Here is a 17,056-nt window from a genome sequence, read left to right on the forward strand (position 1 = left end):
AGTTTCTCTAATCAGTCTGTAGCCTTTGCAGATTCATAAGGCAAAGTGCTGTTATCACTTAGTCAACTAAGTGTTATCACTTTTCACAGAGTGAAAACCAGAGTTCAGAAATAGGAGTGTTGTGACAGAAGCATTTTGATGCATCCAGCCAAAAACTGAATTCTCTGTTAAAGCGAGGGGGAGAGAATTTTCAATTATAAATGGAGATTAAAAGGAACTGTATTTTAACACTTTAAATATTTTTTATCATCTAGATATTCCTTTATTATTGTAACAGAAGCTAGATTTCCTTTTTTTTCTCTTAAAATTGTACTGCAGATCATAATTACTGAATATCTGAAATGTAATAGGAATTGTATTTTGAGAAAGTTCTGTATGTTACTTTAGTGTTACGGGATAGGTAATATTTACAGTAGTTGAATTTTTCAGATTGAAGTTAACTACTCTTTTTTAATGTTTGTTTGTTTTGGAAGTAAGGTCTGTGGTAAGCCTATTTAAAAAAAAACAAAACAAAAACTTCCTTCTCATCTACTAAGTTTGCATTCAACCAACCAACCAACCCAGTGTTTTGGAGGAAACATACCAGATACTACTGTTTGTGGTTTTTTGAAGTATGAGACTTCTAGGAAATACTTTATACCCCAAATTAAAATGCATTGTCCTGCTATTTGCATAGATCTGTTATCACTGAAAATTCTTCTTGAGTTAAAAAAAATAAAAAATAAAACCCAAAAAAGTCAGAAATGAGGAAGTGACCCTGGGGGTTGCCCTAGATTAAACAGGAAATCGCACTACAGATTGAACCCAGAACTTGAATTCCAGTTCGCCACTTTAACCACAAGAGCATTCACTCTCCTTTCTCTGCTGCAAGGCCACCTGACTGAAGAAAGCACCTTTCCTCCGGGGGAAGCAGCAGCACCCCGGCATACAAGGGCTTCAGCAGCACTTCCTTGCCCATGGGACCTTGCAGGTGGAAGGGTGCTGCTGGGAAGTCATGCTGGTTTACTGCCCCGCAGCCTGCTGATGCTTAGTGCACTAGCCCGAGCCTTTAGTCAGCAAGTTGCAGTTGGTTTTGCTTCTGTGTTCTTGAGAATTGCCTTTTCCTAGCAAGCTGTTTGTGGCAGCGGCTGGTCCACCTTTCTCTTCACCTAAAAATGCGTATTGCATGCAGCACGGTTCCTTCAGGTTCTGGCTGGGAGTCTTGTAGAAAAAACACTGCAGCCTGGGAGAGCTGTAGTATAAAAATTCCTGCTGTAAATGCACAGAATTGGTTCACTAGAATAATTAATTTAATTTGTAGATAAAGAGTTTTCTGTACTGTTTTAAACTAGTGCCAGAAAGTATGGCCAGAGCACTAACTTGAGTTAGTAGAGCTAGAAGAGGAATATGTTCTTCAGGGAAAATTGGGAAACTTAGTTATTTTATGCAAGAGTTTCATATTCTAAAGTCATGTCATTGTGTTTTGCTCTTCACACTTTTTTTTTTTGCCTCTTCGTATGTTAGTAGTTCCTTATGGAAGGCTGCTTTGTGAAGTGATAGCTTAGTGCTGTGTAACATGTGCAGCAGCTGAGACCATCTCTTTCCAAAGTTGCCTCAACCTTTCAGTCTATATTCAGAAGCAGATTGAGTTTCTTCTCTGTGCGGCAAGTAGATAAAATTGCACTTCAGCTCCATCTGCTGGCTTATATTGTCCAGAGGGTCCTAAAGATGGAAACTGCACCATCAAAAGATGCATAGAGGGCAAGGAGGTCACGGTGGCTCTTGTGCTATGGATAAGGAACTTCAAGAGTAGGGTAGAACAGAACAGGGCTGGGTAGGCCACCTCGCACAGGATCCCAGGAAATTTATTGTCAGCTCTGCTCCGCATACTGCTGGAGACAGGCAAAGCTTTGTCAGTATGCAATCCACGCTTGCCACCTGCCTTTCACATGGTCAGGTATAAGTGCCTGGAGCAGTTCGTGAAATGTTCATTACTGAAATTATGTCTGAAGTGAGAGCTAAAATGGAAATGCCATTTCTTGCTCACATCTGATCACGGGTAGCGTAGTGTTGGTATTGACTAATTCATTGTTTCTTCATTGCTTGTGATTGCTGAATCTGCTTGGTTACTGTGCTTTGCGTACCAGGAAGGTCCGTGAAGGTTTTAGAAGAGCTGGCTTGGGGGCAGAAGGGAACATGGACAGCTGTGATTTTTTATTGGCCTGTGGTAAAGGTGATCTCTCATCAGAAACACTTGGTTTTGGTGTTTCTTAAAATAGCGCCATCATAAGCAGAAGCTGCAGCAGGAGCTAGAAGCAAAGCAAGAGGGCAGAGGGAAATCTAGTAGTCTGTGCTTGGAAAGAAGAACTGGGAGCAGAAGATGATTTTAACACTAAGCATTTCACAATTTATCCTAGTATATGCAGCATGTGGAAAAATAACTTTTAATGAGATTCACTTCCTAATATGTTTCTTAGTTCTTTAGCCCATTGCATTGTAAGCTCAAGAGGACAGGTTTTTACAGCACTTCAGACATTGTCTCTGCTACTGATCAGGATTTCACATGCTACTGCAGTAGAAATAATAGGAATATTCTTCCCAGAAAATAGAGTTCTTGTTCGTGTGTGTCTGTGTGCTTTTTTCCCCTCCATTCTTGATTTTTTTGTAAAGTAACATGATAGTTTTTGACACTTACCATCATCACACTAATTGCACACCTTTTTGTAGTGGATGCATCCTTGAAATACCACTGTGAGTTATGTGAGCTTTAAATGGAGTTTTGAGAGACAGGTGATGGTGGTGGCACTGTGGTTATGCAGAAAATCTGTGGTGGAAGTAGATGACTTGTTTCAGATTTCCAGAAACTGACTGATCTGATGTTATCATTCAGTGTCTTAGTTATTAGTCCCTGGAAGTATTTTGTTCTATGCTAATTTTTTTTTAATATATGATACAGAATGGAGTCAGTTGCTGTTAGTATTTGTGGGTGTTGAATGCAATATGAATAACAGGCAGAAACCAAGAACTTTATAGCCTTATAGACCTGCTGCTTCTGATTTCCATGCTCTGTTTCTCATTCTTTGCTGATCATATCAGGATTTCTTTTCAAATGCAGATACTTAATAAAGAGGAAGATTATCTATGTGAAAATATAGTATGCAGTCCAGAAAAAATATTACAGTGACAGGATCTGTGCAGGGAAAAGTATGAAATACTGACTTATTATGACCGTGTTACAGCACCAATTTGACTATGGAGTGAATGAGTAACAGACTGCAAGATCTTAAGAAATATTAAGGCAAATATGAATGATTTTATTACTTAGAATATCATAATTAAACTATCTCCAATGTAATGATTGACAAGATAAAGAGAAGATTTCAGGCAAAAAAAGGTATATGTGTATTTAAAAGAAATATGGTAACATTTCACATGCTTTTGTACCCAGTCTCATAACGGTAGCATATTTTTTGACTTAATGATTTGTTGAAATTGCTGACCCTTAGGTAACTTAGGTGGACATTCACTGTAATTAGTATGACATATGGATATCTGGAACTTACAGTTCATACTTAGATTTATAGGCTTCCTGTTGTTTGTTCCATGAGAGATATCTCCATGGCATAATGCAGGCAGATGTAATCATATTCTGCTTTTGCTCCGAGCCAGTTGAATGCAAGCTGTTGCCCTGCACAGCGTAGGCTATGGGGGATTATTCCAGAGCAGTTTAAACAGGTCAAAATTGTGGCTGCTCATTCTTTATTTCCGCGTGCCAGAGCTCTGCCTGTGTGGTAAGCCAGTTTAGGAAGCTGTTGGAGGAAAGAAAAGTGGGAGGAGGAAGGGAAAGGATTAGTTTTTGGGTGGTGCCTTCTCCCTGCCTGGCCTGCCGCCTGCTCGCAGGAGCACCAGTGCCAGCGCGAGGCGGGCAGGACCCTCTCCCTGCCAGAGGGCTGGGATCTTGGCAGCCCGTACTCATACTGGCTTAAGTACCCATCATTACTGTAATACCAAGATCTAGTTAATAAGTGGTGTTTAGGCTCACTGCCATAATAATGGGATTTTAGAGCTTCTGCTGGGTGCAAAGCACAAGCAGAATAAATTTGTGCAAGTTAGAAATGAACAGAAATTGAAGTAAAACCACCCTGGTTCCTTATTTTAGATCCAAGTGCTTTCTAATTCAGTGTTAGGTAAGCTTGGTCTGTGTTACTCTCTTTATTGTCTTTGAACCATTGAAAAACAAACACCAGTAAAAGTCCTGCATAGTAAAAACGATGAATGAGATGATTTTAGGAATAGCATGCATGAATTTTAGGGATTTGAAGACAATGAACCCTTACTTATTCTGTTCTGAAATTTCTCTGAAGGCATAAGGTTGTTAGTAGCCTTAAGTAAAGCCGCATTTAGAATTAGATAGATAATGTTGCTGAAATATCAGTTAGATTCCGTGTGTTGTATTGGTCTGATGTGGAAGCTGACAACTTTGCATTTCTACAGAGCTCTTGGACCATTATATGTTGTCTGGATGTGACAAACTTTTACACTGTTACAAACGGTGAACATGCTGGAGTAGCAGTTCTTCGCCAGGGAGATGCACCAACATTAGAGAGGAGGTGCTGTGCAGGACCCAAGCTAATAAGCTGTGCCAAACTTAAAAAAAAAAACAAAAACAAACAACAAAAAAAAAMCCTTGGGCTTGTTCCAGCACTGCTGGTGACAGGGAGAAGGGAGCTGGTGGCAGGTAGTGAAAAGGGGCCAAGAAAGCAATAGAGACAGGGAGAGGATGCAAGGAAGCAGCAGATGAGGATGCAAAGAGAGAGACTTGGCGGAAAGAGGACTCAACTGAAAAGTTTCAGAACTGCTGCTTTAGATTTAATGATACTGCAGATCAAATGTGTATATTTGCAGTTGTGCTATTGTTCCACCAGCTTTAAGGACGTTTTTGTTCTTTAAGTAACTTTTCTTGTAGGCATGGAAGGCTTCTCTGTTTAAGTAATTGTCTCTTGGACTACAGGGGAAAACACTGACATAATGAAATCTGAGTGCTTTCCAGTGCAAAATATGTATAAGGAAATGGTTATTCTGGCAGGTTTTGTGTAGAAGATTATGGAAGTTAAATTCCAGTTATGCTGTTGGTTCTTAGTTCTTAAATTTTCCCCTATCAAATTTTACTGAAGTAAAACTCTTACTGAATCTGTTAATATTGCGACCTATAATAAGCTGGTGTCATTTTATTAGAATCAGGACAAATCATGAATCTGCAGTTCAGATTATGTGGATTTTACTTTGGGTAAAAGCACTCCTGAACACTACGTGGCTCTTCTGTTAAAGGTTGTAGCTTGAGAATTCTGCGTTTTTGTTGCTCCGTCATTCTCAGGTAACTGCGTTCCCACTGTGGAATTAGGAGCTGGCTCTGCCAGTTTGTACCTGTGAACTTTCATTTGCCCATATGAAGTATGTGGCCTTTTAGAGCAGACCTCCTAAAGATGACTACTTTATTCCATGATAAAAGTTTCTAAAAATGTGCATAAAAAGCTAGGAACATCTAAATTGCAGGGAATATGAGGGAGAGAGAGGGAGAGGGAGAGGATCACAGACTGCCTTTCTTTGGAGCCGTGCCTCGGTACTCTAGGAGAGCTGAAATGGGAATTGTCTTCTGTCATTATTTTTCTCTGGGGAAAGTTTCCAGAGTAGCGCTCTTCTCATAAAGCTTGGAAACCCTCAGGGTAGAACAACTGTAGGGCGTTTTCTACAGCTGTGGACAAGATTAAAATATATATGTGGGGGGGAGTCTTGAGAATAATTGTATGGAAACTTGCTTCCTTTTTCTTAAAACCATGTCTTTACTTCACAGCAAGCAAGGGCAGAGCAGGAAGAGGAATTCATCAGTAACACTCTGTTTAAGAAGATTCAAGCTCTGCAGAAAGAGAAAGAAACACTTGCAGTAAACTATGAAAAGGAAGAGGAATTTCTCACTAATGAGCTCTCAAGAAAACTGATGCAGGTAATTGGTTCCTTTACTGGTATTTCTCCCAAGATGCTCCGGGCCAAATGGTGGTTGAACTTTTGTTTTTGTTACTATGACTGCAGTCAGCGGGATGTGGTCAGGTCATAGCTGGTATAAAGCTGTTATTGATAAAAGCAAAGTACAAATGAGTAGTAAGCTTGTTTTTTGTTTGTTTTTTTGTTTTAAACATGTTCCTGTAGAGTTTGTATCTCTAAACTTGTGTTGAGAACCTGAAAGTTGTACTGAAATGCAAAGAAATAGGTGTAACTTACTTACATGTAAACTGTCTTACAGAAGGGAATTACCGATTAATTTAAAAAGTTAGTGTAATGGACACTTTTATTTGGAGTATCTGATTGTATTCTGAAATAGTAATATATAAAAACTTGTAGCAGTGTTTGACGGTTACCAGCAAACTTTATCCACAGGTTTACCCAAACTTTTAATAATTCAGTCTCTTCTTTTAATTTAAAACATTTGTATCAATTGGATGCTAAAAGTAAAAAGTTTAAGATGCTGGACCAGTTTATGACAGAGAAATATGTGGAAACTTGTGATTATCTGAGTTGCTAATTTTTGGAGAGTGGGTGGATATTTTTAGGAAATGTTGTACATGCTTGCCCTATTCTGTAAGACTTGCCTAGATGCTTGCTTTTGGCCTCTGTATGAGACAGGGTAGTAGGTTAGGTGGATTTTTTGTGACCCGCTGTCTTTTCTCATGTAATTATTAGCTTTGTCATGAAAAACTAGTCAAGTTTAAAGAACCTCATTTGTGTGTTGTAAGCATTTCTTATGTTCTGCAGCTGGAGACGTATGGCACATTTAGCCCTGCAATTAGTAAATATGTTGTTTGTAAACAACATTAAAGCTAATCTCATCTGACACTTTTGTTACTGCAAAGTGAGACTTCATGACTTTGTAGTTTAATGCCTATAGCACGCAGTAAGTAAAGCATAAAGAATCTTTCTGAATTAAGACTTGCATTTGCTTTCACAATCATAAATTTTAATGAAAAATAGAGAAGCTGATGGGAATAGAAATAGGGTATTGAGTATTCTTTTCTAATTGAGATAAGGTATAGGTATCACTGTAGAAAACGTTTTCCTCTAAAGTCTCTTGCAGTAGAGAAATGGCATGTTGAGCAATGTTGTTTGATTCAAAGGGCTACTTAGAAATCAAATATTGAACCAAGCTACCTGGAGCCATCCTGTGCATTGTATAGAGCAAGGTAAGGCTTCCTTTAAAAGTAAAAGCACAAATTAATCCTTGATATGGCTGAAGAGGCTTTGAACTCACATAATTACCTTACAAACAAATTTGTACAGCACAGGTTTTGCAGCAACTAAATGCCTGTTCCTAGTAATAGCTTGAAGTATACTTTGGTAAGCAAAGACTACCTTAGCCTTTTTGTAGAATTCACCTTACAGACAAGCAAGATACTGCTTTAAAGCTGTATCTTTAACAGTTTTTAAAATACTGATATTCTGTAAAATAGATTCACACATTACAGAGAGAAATACAACCTTGTTGTCCACCTAAAACTACAATTGATTTCCCCCCCCCTGTTATGGGCTTTCAGAAAGTATCCTTTGACTGTTGTCCCAAGTTAAGGAGAAAATTAAGCAATCCTCTGTCCTCAAAATGACCAAGATAGTGCCTTGTTGTAGTGTATGAAGTAATTCCAGGGCATTAAGCTGGTTATCCACTGGAAACCCTTGAAGAATGTATGTTCCTCCTCACTACTGAGAGAAGGATTCAGAGATGCAAGTATACCTAAAACAAGATATAGGCATATAACTGGGGAAGTTATTGTAGCCTTTTGTAAGGCATCTGGATAAAACCCCCAGTTCTAGATTCAACATCATCCTGAAATATACCCAGCTTTTGATGGGCAAGCTGTAAGTTTTTCCTGAAAGAATCTAATTGCATAGCTATAACTACAATAAACAGAGGTAAAATTCTGACCACCCTCTGCTTTTATTAAACAGTATATCAGCCTACAGCTTCAACTTCATTTTGTATGGCTTTCCTTTAAGTCTTATTCAGCTTTTGATAAACAAGATCATCATGTCAGCCATAAGATTTTAAAAGGTGACAATTTCTTATTTTTGAAAAATGCACTTGTGTTCCAAATTGGTAATACTAAAACTGTATAATTTCTGTCAGCATCATTAGCTAGCAACATTTGGAAGTAAATTTTAAGTTTGTCCTCTTTCTAAATACTAACCCAGTTGACTGAAAAAAGAGAACAGCTGTCAACATCCTGTTGATGTTGATGGTACCTATAAAGGGCAAGTGACATTGGATATCTTTTTTACTGTTTGGCCTGCTAACCACAATGCACAGAGGAAAAGATGATAAAGAATTTATCAAAGCTCTAATACAAAGCATGTTTTAGACTGTGTCAGAGGAATCTGCCTAGTCAGAAGCTTTTATGGTCCAGAAATCTGGATAGACTTTTCGTACCTTTACAGTGACTCACAGCTTGCAGTACAGCTGGAGGATTAGTTTGTTTTAAAACAAACCAAGTTTAATATAAAAACTGTTACTCTTTTTGTCTGTGTTTGCTCAATGCAGATCTCATTTCATGGCTTGATTATGTCTTTGATGTGCTAAACTTCATGTAGAATGCAAAAATGTGTATTAATATATTTTCCCAAACACTAGGAAAGTGCTGAGCAGCTTATAACTTATACAAAGGAAATGGTCCCTTACCTGTAGAATTAGAAAATTATTTTCATGGAAACATTCTATGGTATTCAGCTATTTCCTATTTCTATGGTGATTTTGGATGTAGTAAGTTGATACTAGAATATTTGTGAGTTGCAGACAATTTTCTTGCATAGCGAAGAACTGCAAATAAGATTAATGTTGATTTTTTTTTTTCCTTGTTTTCTGGAAGGTTACTGTTGCTTAGATGTTCTGAGTCTCATTTATGAATCCTGGACTCTATACCTAGGTAAACCACCTGATAAAGCTTCTGACAAGAGAGAATTCTGATACTATGAGTAAACTTTTTAATAGAAAAGAGGGCATTATTAGCACACATCACATGGTCAGTTTAGTCCTTTTATAGTATCTTGACTTTTCTAATTCAGGATACTCTTTCAGTTGTGCAGGTGTAGTGTTACATTCCCAAATGAAGTTTTTCAGATACAGAAAGCTAAGACAATTGTATTGTTTTTTTCTAAATTTCCTGAGACTCATGAATACCAGTATTTGCTATTACCTACTGAAAGACTTGAATCTGTAGCAATTTTGACTGATATGGGGTAGCTTGTACTTGTGATCACAAGAATATTGTGAAGGAAGGAAGGCTTCATGCCCTTTATTTGAGAATGCGAGACTGATGAGACGGTTATAGGGTTAATAAAAGCAATGAATTGATACCTGTCCGCTTCCCTTTGTGGTATCTTTGCTCTGGGCAGGATTCTAACTAAATTAGATACATGCTTTGGCTGATGATTTACCAGAAGTATAATAGTCTTCAGTAGAAGTGTTAGATAGTAATTAGTTGCATTACTGTTCTTTGCTTTTTAAATTCTTAATCTCTGTGTCTGTGTGTTTATCTGCCAGGCAGCAGTGATCTAACCTGGAACTAGACTTCCAAATTCATGCTGTCAGACACCGTGCATCAAATGGCTTCCTGCTTTTTGTATGACTATGGAACAAAAACTGTGTATGAGTCTGATTTGTCTAAGACTTTGCCTTTTGGAACAGAGGGAGGGAAGTACTTTTGATAGCCTGCATATGATTTTTTGAGGTCTCTCAATTTTTCAACTATTTATCCATCTGTGGGTGTTTCAAAATTATTGCCATATTTTTCAGTTGAAAGCCACTTAGCAGAGGGACTTCTTCCCTAGTGTCTGTGTGTTTCTGTGCTGTCAAACCTTTGTTTTTCACAATCGTAGGGGCTTACGCTTTGCATTCAGAGTGGCGTCTGGAATGAGCTCCCAGAATGTCAGTACATTTTAAATGTGAAAGCTGTCTGCCAAAGCACGAACTGCAGTGCTCCCCACTAATAGCTTAACAAGAATTTCCCAGTTCAGCATGATTTGCATTACTGTTATAAAACAGAGTTGCATCAGATTTTCGATGTTGTTGTAAGAAAATAATTTTGAAACATTTACTACTTGCCAGACTGATTCTAAACATACACAGTTGCATGTAAAAGAAGGCTTTTTACCGGGAATACTGCTGCCTTTCTGTGGCCAGGCTTTCTGGTGCCATACCATTGCTTGATAATTCTTGTTTACAACTGTGTGGTGCTAGCTTTTACTGCCTCTGCAAGACCATTAGATAAGTGTATGCTTCTACTAGTAAAATTTCTTGCATTAAGTGTAATTTTTTGAGTGTCTAGACTGAATGCTGCAAAGATGCAAGGAGATGACATCCATCTCAATAGATGTTTTAGAATGAAGAAAAGCTTTTCATGACAGATGTTTGTAGTACAGTTTTTAGAAGCCCGATATTTTCTGTGTATTTGGTTTATTTAATTATACTTTTGTCTACCTGGCCAAATCTCTGGAAAGTTTGGAATATTAATTTTTGTGGATTCTCTGATTCCTAGCCATTAGAGCATGGTGGTAATACTTTCAGAGGATCATTAGAAGTGTTTTAATGCAGGATCCATCCTTGCAATTTTCTACATGCACTTGTTGTGTTACTGGTTTTGAGATTTGAAGAAATAAATCTTGAAAATTAAATCTTCTGTGAAATAAGGCTGCCCAAAAGAGTAATTTATCTTAGTATTGTTTTAACTTATAAATTCAATTATTCTTTAAATTGTCCAGCACCTCTTTTCAAAGAGAAATACAGATTTGTCAATATTCTTTGTATTCTTGCAAGTACAAATTGGTCCAAGTATGTGTCCTTGAAAGTAAAATGTTATGACATACCAAGATAATAGCACAATGTATGTAGTCAAGCAGATTAAGAAATTGAGAACTATACTGAAAGGTTTTTCATGCAAGTCTGATTCTTGACAGTTCTCTCAAAAATTATAAATCTGTAAACACAAGCAATTACCCTTCCTGCTCTCCAAAATACCATGCATCAGCTCGAGGATGCAAATGTGATTGTGTGGAATAAACATAGAGTCAGCTCATATATCGTTTATTTGATGAACATCTGGACGTAAAGTGGAGGCAAGCTGATGATACGTAGTTTGTTAATACAGAGAACTTTCAGGATGCAGCAGAGGAAGCGTTTGACAGCTTTTGAGGGCTGGAGTAATAAAAATACAGTTTTTCAGTAGTGCAGCATTCAAAGTCATAGTCTGATGGACAAATGAGGGTTTTGTTTAAGAAGTGGAACTTGATGAAGGAGGTGCATTATTTCATAGGCGCGCTTGTGGCTATTCCAGAGTAAGGTGGTGCCGTAAGGAAGTACGGTAAACATGGACCTACATTGTATCAGGAGAACATTACTGTAGTTGTATAAAACACCTTTAGGACTTAGGCAAACTGCTGCAGGCACTCTTGTGGCTGATGAGCTTTATTTTCCGTAGTCCATTTCTGTTTAAAGTATTTGCTGCCTCTCTTGCCAAAAGCCCATCTCTGGTCCTATGCAGCTGTCTGTAAGTCCCCCCTAGTATCTCCTACATTTTTCGTATGTGTTTCAATGTCTGTAAGCCATTGTCATGAAGGTGACACTTCGTTTTCTAACACATTTTTTCCTTCTTTTTGCTGGCAGCTATAGGGGTATTCATAAACAGTTGTTACTATAGTAGCATAGAATTAAAACCAGTTTGTCTGAAAATACTCTGGTCTCTTACTTTACTACTCAGTGGGTTTTTTCTCATTGTTAAAAGTTAGAAATGCTGTTTTTCAGTGTTAGGGTTTCAGCATTAACAGTTTTTTTTGCTGATCAAAGCCAGTTAAGAGGAAAAATTATTTTACCCGGTTGTGAGTAACAGATACTATTAACGTGTGTTTTGGGGAGTGTTATTTCTACTTTCTCCCTGCTTTGAATAGTGAAGCCAAAAGGATGAAGAAGAAGAGTGCACAGTAAAGTAGCTTCATCGGAGTATCCAAGAGGGTATCCACACTATAATCCCTTTTAGCACTAAAGGGGAATGGATTTGTGGGTTTGTTTTTATTCCCAGTCACTTCACTTCCTGAGGCATTTATGTTTAAATCAGAATGAAAATATTCTTGTGGGTAGATCTCTGCTGGCTTTACTCACTAGCTTTCTGATCAGCTAGCACGGTCCTTTGGTCGCAGTGTGTTCACGCTGCCAAGATGGGTTTTAGTAGGTCCTACACAGCAGCTACAGATCTAATGAGCAAGCCTTATCAATCCCTGTGTGATGCAAATCCCATGCAAGCTTTAACAGGAATGATCTGACAAGCAAGACTGTGCTATTGTGACTGAATTTGTTTTAAATAATAATTGCATTTGCATAAAGGAGAAGAGCAAGAAACACTATTTGTTATTAAGTTGGTTTGAGGGTGTATTACACAGTTGTATTATTTGCCAGACTCACTGAATTGTCTGCAAATGCCAACAGTCCCTAATCACACACTTGCTGTGACCAGCRTCTGACTTGAGGCTGAGTAAGAGATTTTGGCCATGTGCCTTTTTACCCTGTTTAATTTGCTAACTAAATATAAGCTGATTACAGCAACTGGCTTTGGAATCAATTTTTAGTTAGGTGGAAAAAAAGGGTCTAGCTTTTTCAATTAAGCAGAATTAAGATCAATGAAAGTGAAGAGGTGCATTACCTTGAGCTAGTTGCTGATCTGCAAGTTGTCTGTGCGCCTCGTTTTCTTTGGTAGTCTTTAGTCTGAAACTGTAAAGCGGGGAAAGGGGCTTAAAAGGTTGTAAAACTGAATAATGTCCTGTTCATATGAAAATAGTTTTTTTTCAGCTGAGTTTTGCTACATTATTCAGGAAAGAAGCTTCAAATTTCTGCTTATTGAACAACACAAATAGTATTTTGAGTGCAAATTTATTTATTTTTTTACTAAAAGCGTGAGTTTAGAATTTTCTTCTAATGAAAATCTTACTTAGCAGCCCTGCTCTTTCTTGCAGAAGAAATTGAATGTTTTTATTTCTGACTAGGCAATTTGATAAAATTTCCTAAATATCTGAATTGAGGCTGGTCATGATAGTCTGAGGTATTATCACACTTGAGTCCAGATGGCTTCCTCAAGTTCATGGGAATTTATGGACAAGGCAACAGAGGTATAAAACTGAAGAGGCTTTCTGTAATCGGTTCCATCGTGGTTTTGGAAAAATTAGTGTAATTTTGTGAGTGGAAGAAGTACATCTCAGTTATTTTTAATTATGATTCTGGTATTTATCTTAATTTGTGAAAAATGAAATCTGTGCAAATTGATAAGCCTTTAAAGGACAGTGACACTGCGAACTTGCTTCGCGGTGCGTGTGGCTGAGCAGTTGCTGCTGCCCGGGCGCCCTCCTCCCTAGCGCCTCTGCGCTCCTGTCGCTGCCAGGGTATGCTCCACAGGTCCTTTCCCCTTTAAATAGCAGCAAAGGGAATTGAACTAATGAGCTAGCAATTTTAATTTTTTAAAAAATTAAAATATTGTTCTTCGCTGTGGATGCCTGGCAACCTTGACTTGTATCCATGACTCTYGGATACGCCTCCAGGTTTTCCTCAGCGAGCGCTGCAGAGGACCGTGGCATCGTCTGACTGTTTCACACATCTGGCTTCCAGGGAGGCCTGAGGTGCCCAGAAGGGCTGCTCTGCCATAGTAAATAAGCAAGTGGTACAAAGTACTTGCGATTTTTAATATATAGGCGGGGTACAGTGTAATTACACCATTGTCTTTTGGTGACATTTACTTTTCAGTAAGTCAGATTCACGTGTTTGTATCATGGTGAACAGTTGTGTTGTTTTTATACGTAGGCAGGCCTGAATGCCTGTCTCAAAGGGATGCCGTCATGACCTTGACAGGTAATGTTAAAAGTGACTCTGCTCCATACTGTAATTTCTCTGTGTTATAATGGGTGATTTTTGTAGTTACATCTGGTTGTGAACTTGAAAGATTTTTTTTTATTGGAAATATTAACTGAAAAAAAATTTTCTCAAGTAATAAGAAAATTTACAGCATGCCTTGGAAATAATGTGTTTTATGTCATCAAAATCTTTTCTTTTTTGTTGTTGGCATAAGACTAGACATGATTCTTTTTTTTAAAAATGTTATTGCACAATAATTCCAATAGTATGATTCAGTCACAATTTTAAACTTTCAGCTGTCTGGGAGAAAGAAGTACCAAGATCTGCATTTTAAGCTTTGCATGCTCTTAAGAGGATGCATTTAGATTAAATTTAATGCTTTTGCAAACACTAATATCTTCTCTATTTTTAAAATGTTAATGATTTTTCTATCATGCTATATTTTTAATACTGGAATGTATCTCTTCTGTGACATTTTTGACATTATTAAATATTTGGAAATGTAGTACTTCCATCTGCTTTATAAATTGAACACATTTTAAAATGTTGCTCTTGGAGATGCTGTTATGCGGGTTTTGCATTTTCAAATCTTCTGAGAAGAACCAAGTACTATTAGTGGAGAATTTAATATAAGAAATAGTGCATATAAATGCTGCATAATATGTATAATACTCTTATTTGTTTGCTTAAAATACTTTCTTGTCTCCTAAATGTTTAGCTACAGCATGAGAAAGCTGAACTGGAGCAGCATTTAGAGCAAGAACAGGAATTTCAAGTGAACAAACTCATGAAGAAAATTAAAAAACTGGAAAATGATACTATTTCGAAGCAGCTCACCCTGGAGCAGGTAACTCTTTACTTTCAAAATTACGTAACTGTAGAACAAGGGATTTCAGGAAAAAAAATCCACTTGTTTTATATTAAATTTGACCTACTTAATTTTTAAATCTGTGAGAAACCAGACAATATCAAGAATATGAAAAAGTGAGTTTAACTCTCAGTCAAAGCAATAAATCATTAACATAATTTATTCTAGGAAACTTTCATTTCTGTCATGACCTTTACAACTCTTATTACCTTTAACACAAGCCTACACACCTGTTAAGCAGCTGTGAGTGTTTTGTGAATGCAACTGCTTTATAAGTAATGCTTCTTGTTGCTGTTCATCGGCTTTCGCCATCATAGTGCTAGTGAGAAAGACTGTTGCTTCTGATAGCAGTTAAGCACAAGAGTAAATCATATGTATGTGGCCTAGTTCTCTAGGTCACCCTTTTGTGGCAGCGTGGGTAGCCCAGGAATATGGAACTGTTAGATGCCAGCAGCGTATATACTCATGAAGGATGATTTGGGATTAGGCTACGTCCAACTCCCTTTCTCCCTAGACAGCAGTGAAGATTACAGAGAGAAAATACCACTTGTTTTGGTCTTGTGTTTCCACTGGAAATTTAGACATTGGGACTGCTCATATGTCTAACTTTACGTGTGTGCATCAAAGCATCTCAGCTGTGTTAGTAGAAATCCTGTTGACTTGAAAGGCAAACTGATGAAAAATACAGATTGGTTAAAGAACTTCAGTTTTCTTGGCTTGTGAAAGTCCTTCAAGTTGAATGGTGTAAACATAGTACATTATTTCTGTGAATTTTTTTGCTGTTCTCATCATAAAACAATCGTGGGTGTGTGAAACTGTTCTGCTGCAGATTACTTGAAATTCTACCAGTTTTGTATTTGACTGTCTTATTTCACTTGACATTGTGGATAAATTAATTACTAGGTAACTTAGTGATGAAATTGGAAGAAAGTAGATGAAAATGATACTTAGAGCAAGAATTAAGAAAACTCAAAATTTATATGGAGAGAGATCTATGGAACAAATTGAAAAATAGAGAAGTGGGAAGATCTAATTGCCAGCAAGTCTTTAACCAGCATGGAAATCAATACGAGATTGAAATAACTTTCTTAGCCACAAGGTGGTGGTGGTGGCCATTTAATCAAAATTGAAATGAATACAAATTAAGCTTACATATGAAATTGTTTCATTCTTTGAAATATTAATATGAGCCACAGCTGAAATTCTGTTGGTATCTATTTTGATACCATTATTTTGGGCAGAGTTGTGAAATCATTAAATTTGACGCTTGTTACTCTATTTGAATATCAACAGTAGATTGTTCAGAAAGCATGTAAGCTCAAAACTGAGTTGCTTATATTTTCTTTTTATCAGGTCTTTCACTTAAATATCTGACCTTGAACATCTACTTTGTTTATTAAGGTGTTAAAGCTGGCTGTCATTCTTATTTTGAAGTTCCTTGTGTATTTAAATGTAATGCATTATATACCTTTGTTTTCTCGTACAGTAAGGTGTAATAAATCTCAAGTTGCTTTGAACTTCAGTGTGCATGTATGCATGTATACCACTTGCACACATTTTTTTCTCTCCCTTTCGTCTCTTGTACAAATTCATACAAAGTCTTATTGCATTAATTGCAACATAAAGCAGCTGCCTTTGGGGCTCATCTTGTACCTAGCAAGAAGCAACCAAAAGTTGTGAGCAGCACAATGCTGTATTTGTACACATAGGGAATTAAGGAAGAGCGATTGCCACAGCTCTTCAACGTAAACTTTGGATACCTGTTATTAACAGGGCTTGTAAGGAGTACTTCAGCAATGCATCATATTTTGAACATAATCTCCTAGGACTGCATTACTTGCGGCTTTATGGCTTCACTAGATCTATCACTGTCATCAGTGGTCAAATAGTTACAACACTGTTTGCTAAATTATTTCTTTAAATGGGGAACATGAATTACCTATGCTTTGATTCTTTTCGCATTTGCTTTCTCTCATCTGAGCTGTTTATGCCACAGCTGACCAGTAGTTAGTTGGTTTATAGCAATGATGCTTCTGTAGAGTGTTACTCTTAATTAAAAAAATAAAGTTGGGTCTTAGGTTTCAAATGTGACCCGATTTAATTTTCTGAAGTCAGCTTGAAGCAACAGAACATTTTCTCTGAAGGCTAATGGTGAAGAAATTTGCAACATGTGACTATTTCATTAGCTGCATGTTTTAGTTAAAATGAACAATAATGGTCTTCTGCGTTATAGTTCAGTGATTTGATAGGAAATAAAATAGCTTTCAGTTCTGCCCTACAGA

The 17,056-nt window shown here is 37.3% G+C and overlaps 1 protein-coding gene across 1 annotated transcript in view; it reads left to right on the plus strand.

Annotated features, from left to right (window-relative positions):
- CCDC6 (coiled-coil domain containing 6) overlaps positions 1-17,056 on the plus strand; it is a 54,569-nt gene that overhangs the window by 14,492 nt on the left and 23,021 nt on the right. The window contains exons 3-4 of the mRNA XM_026069944.1: positions 5,831-5,980; positions 14,625-14,753. Coding sequence (XP_025925729.1) covers positions 5,831-5,980; positions 14,625-14,753 — 279 coding nt within the window. The remainder of the gene's footprint in view (positions 1-5,830; positions 5,981-14,624; positions 14,754-17,056) is intronic.

Source organism: Apteryx rowi, unplaced genomic scaffold (assembly GCF_003343035.1).
Source record: "Apteryx rowi isolate R43461 unplaced genomic scaffold, aptRow1 scaffold_30, whole genome shotgun sequence".
In the NCBI taxonomy this organism is placed as follows: Eukaryota; Metazoa; Chordata; class Aves; order Apterygiformes; family Apterygidae; genus Apteryx; species Apteryx rowi.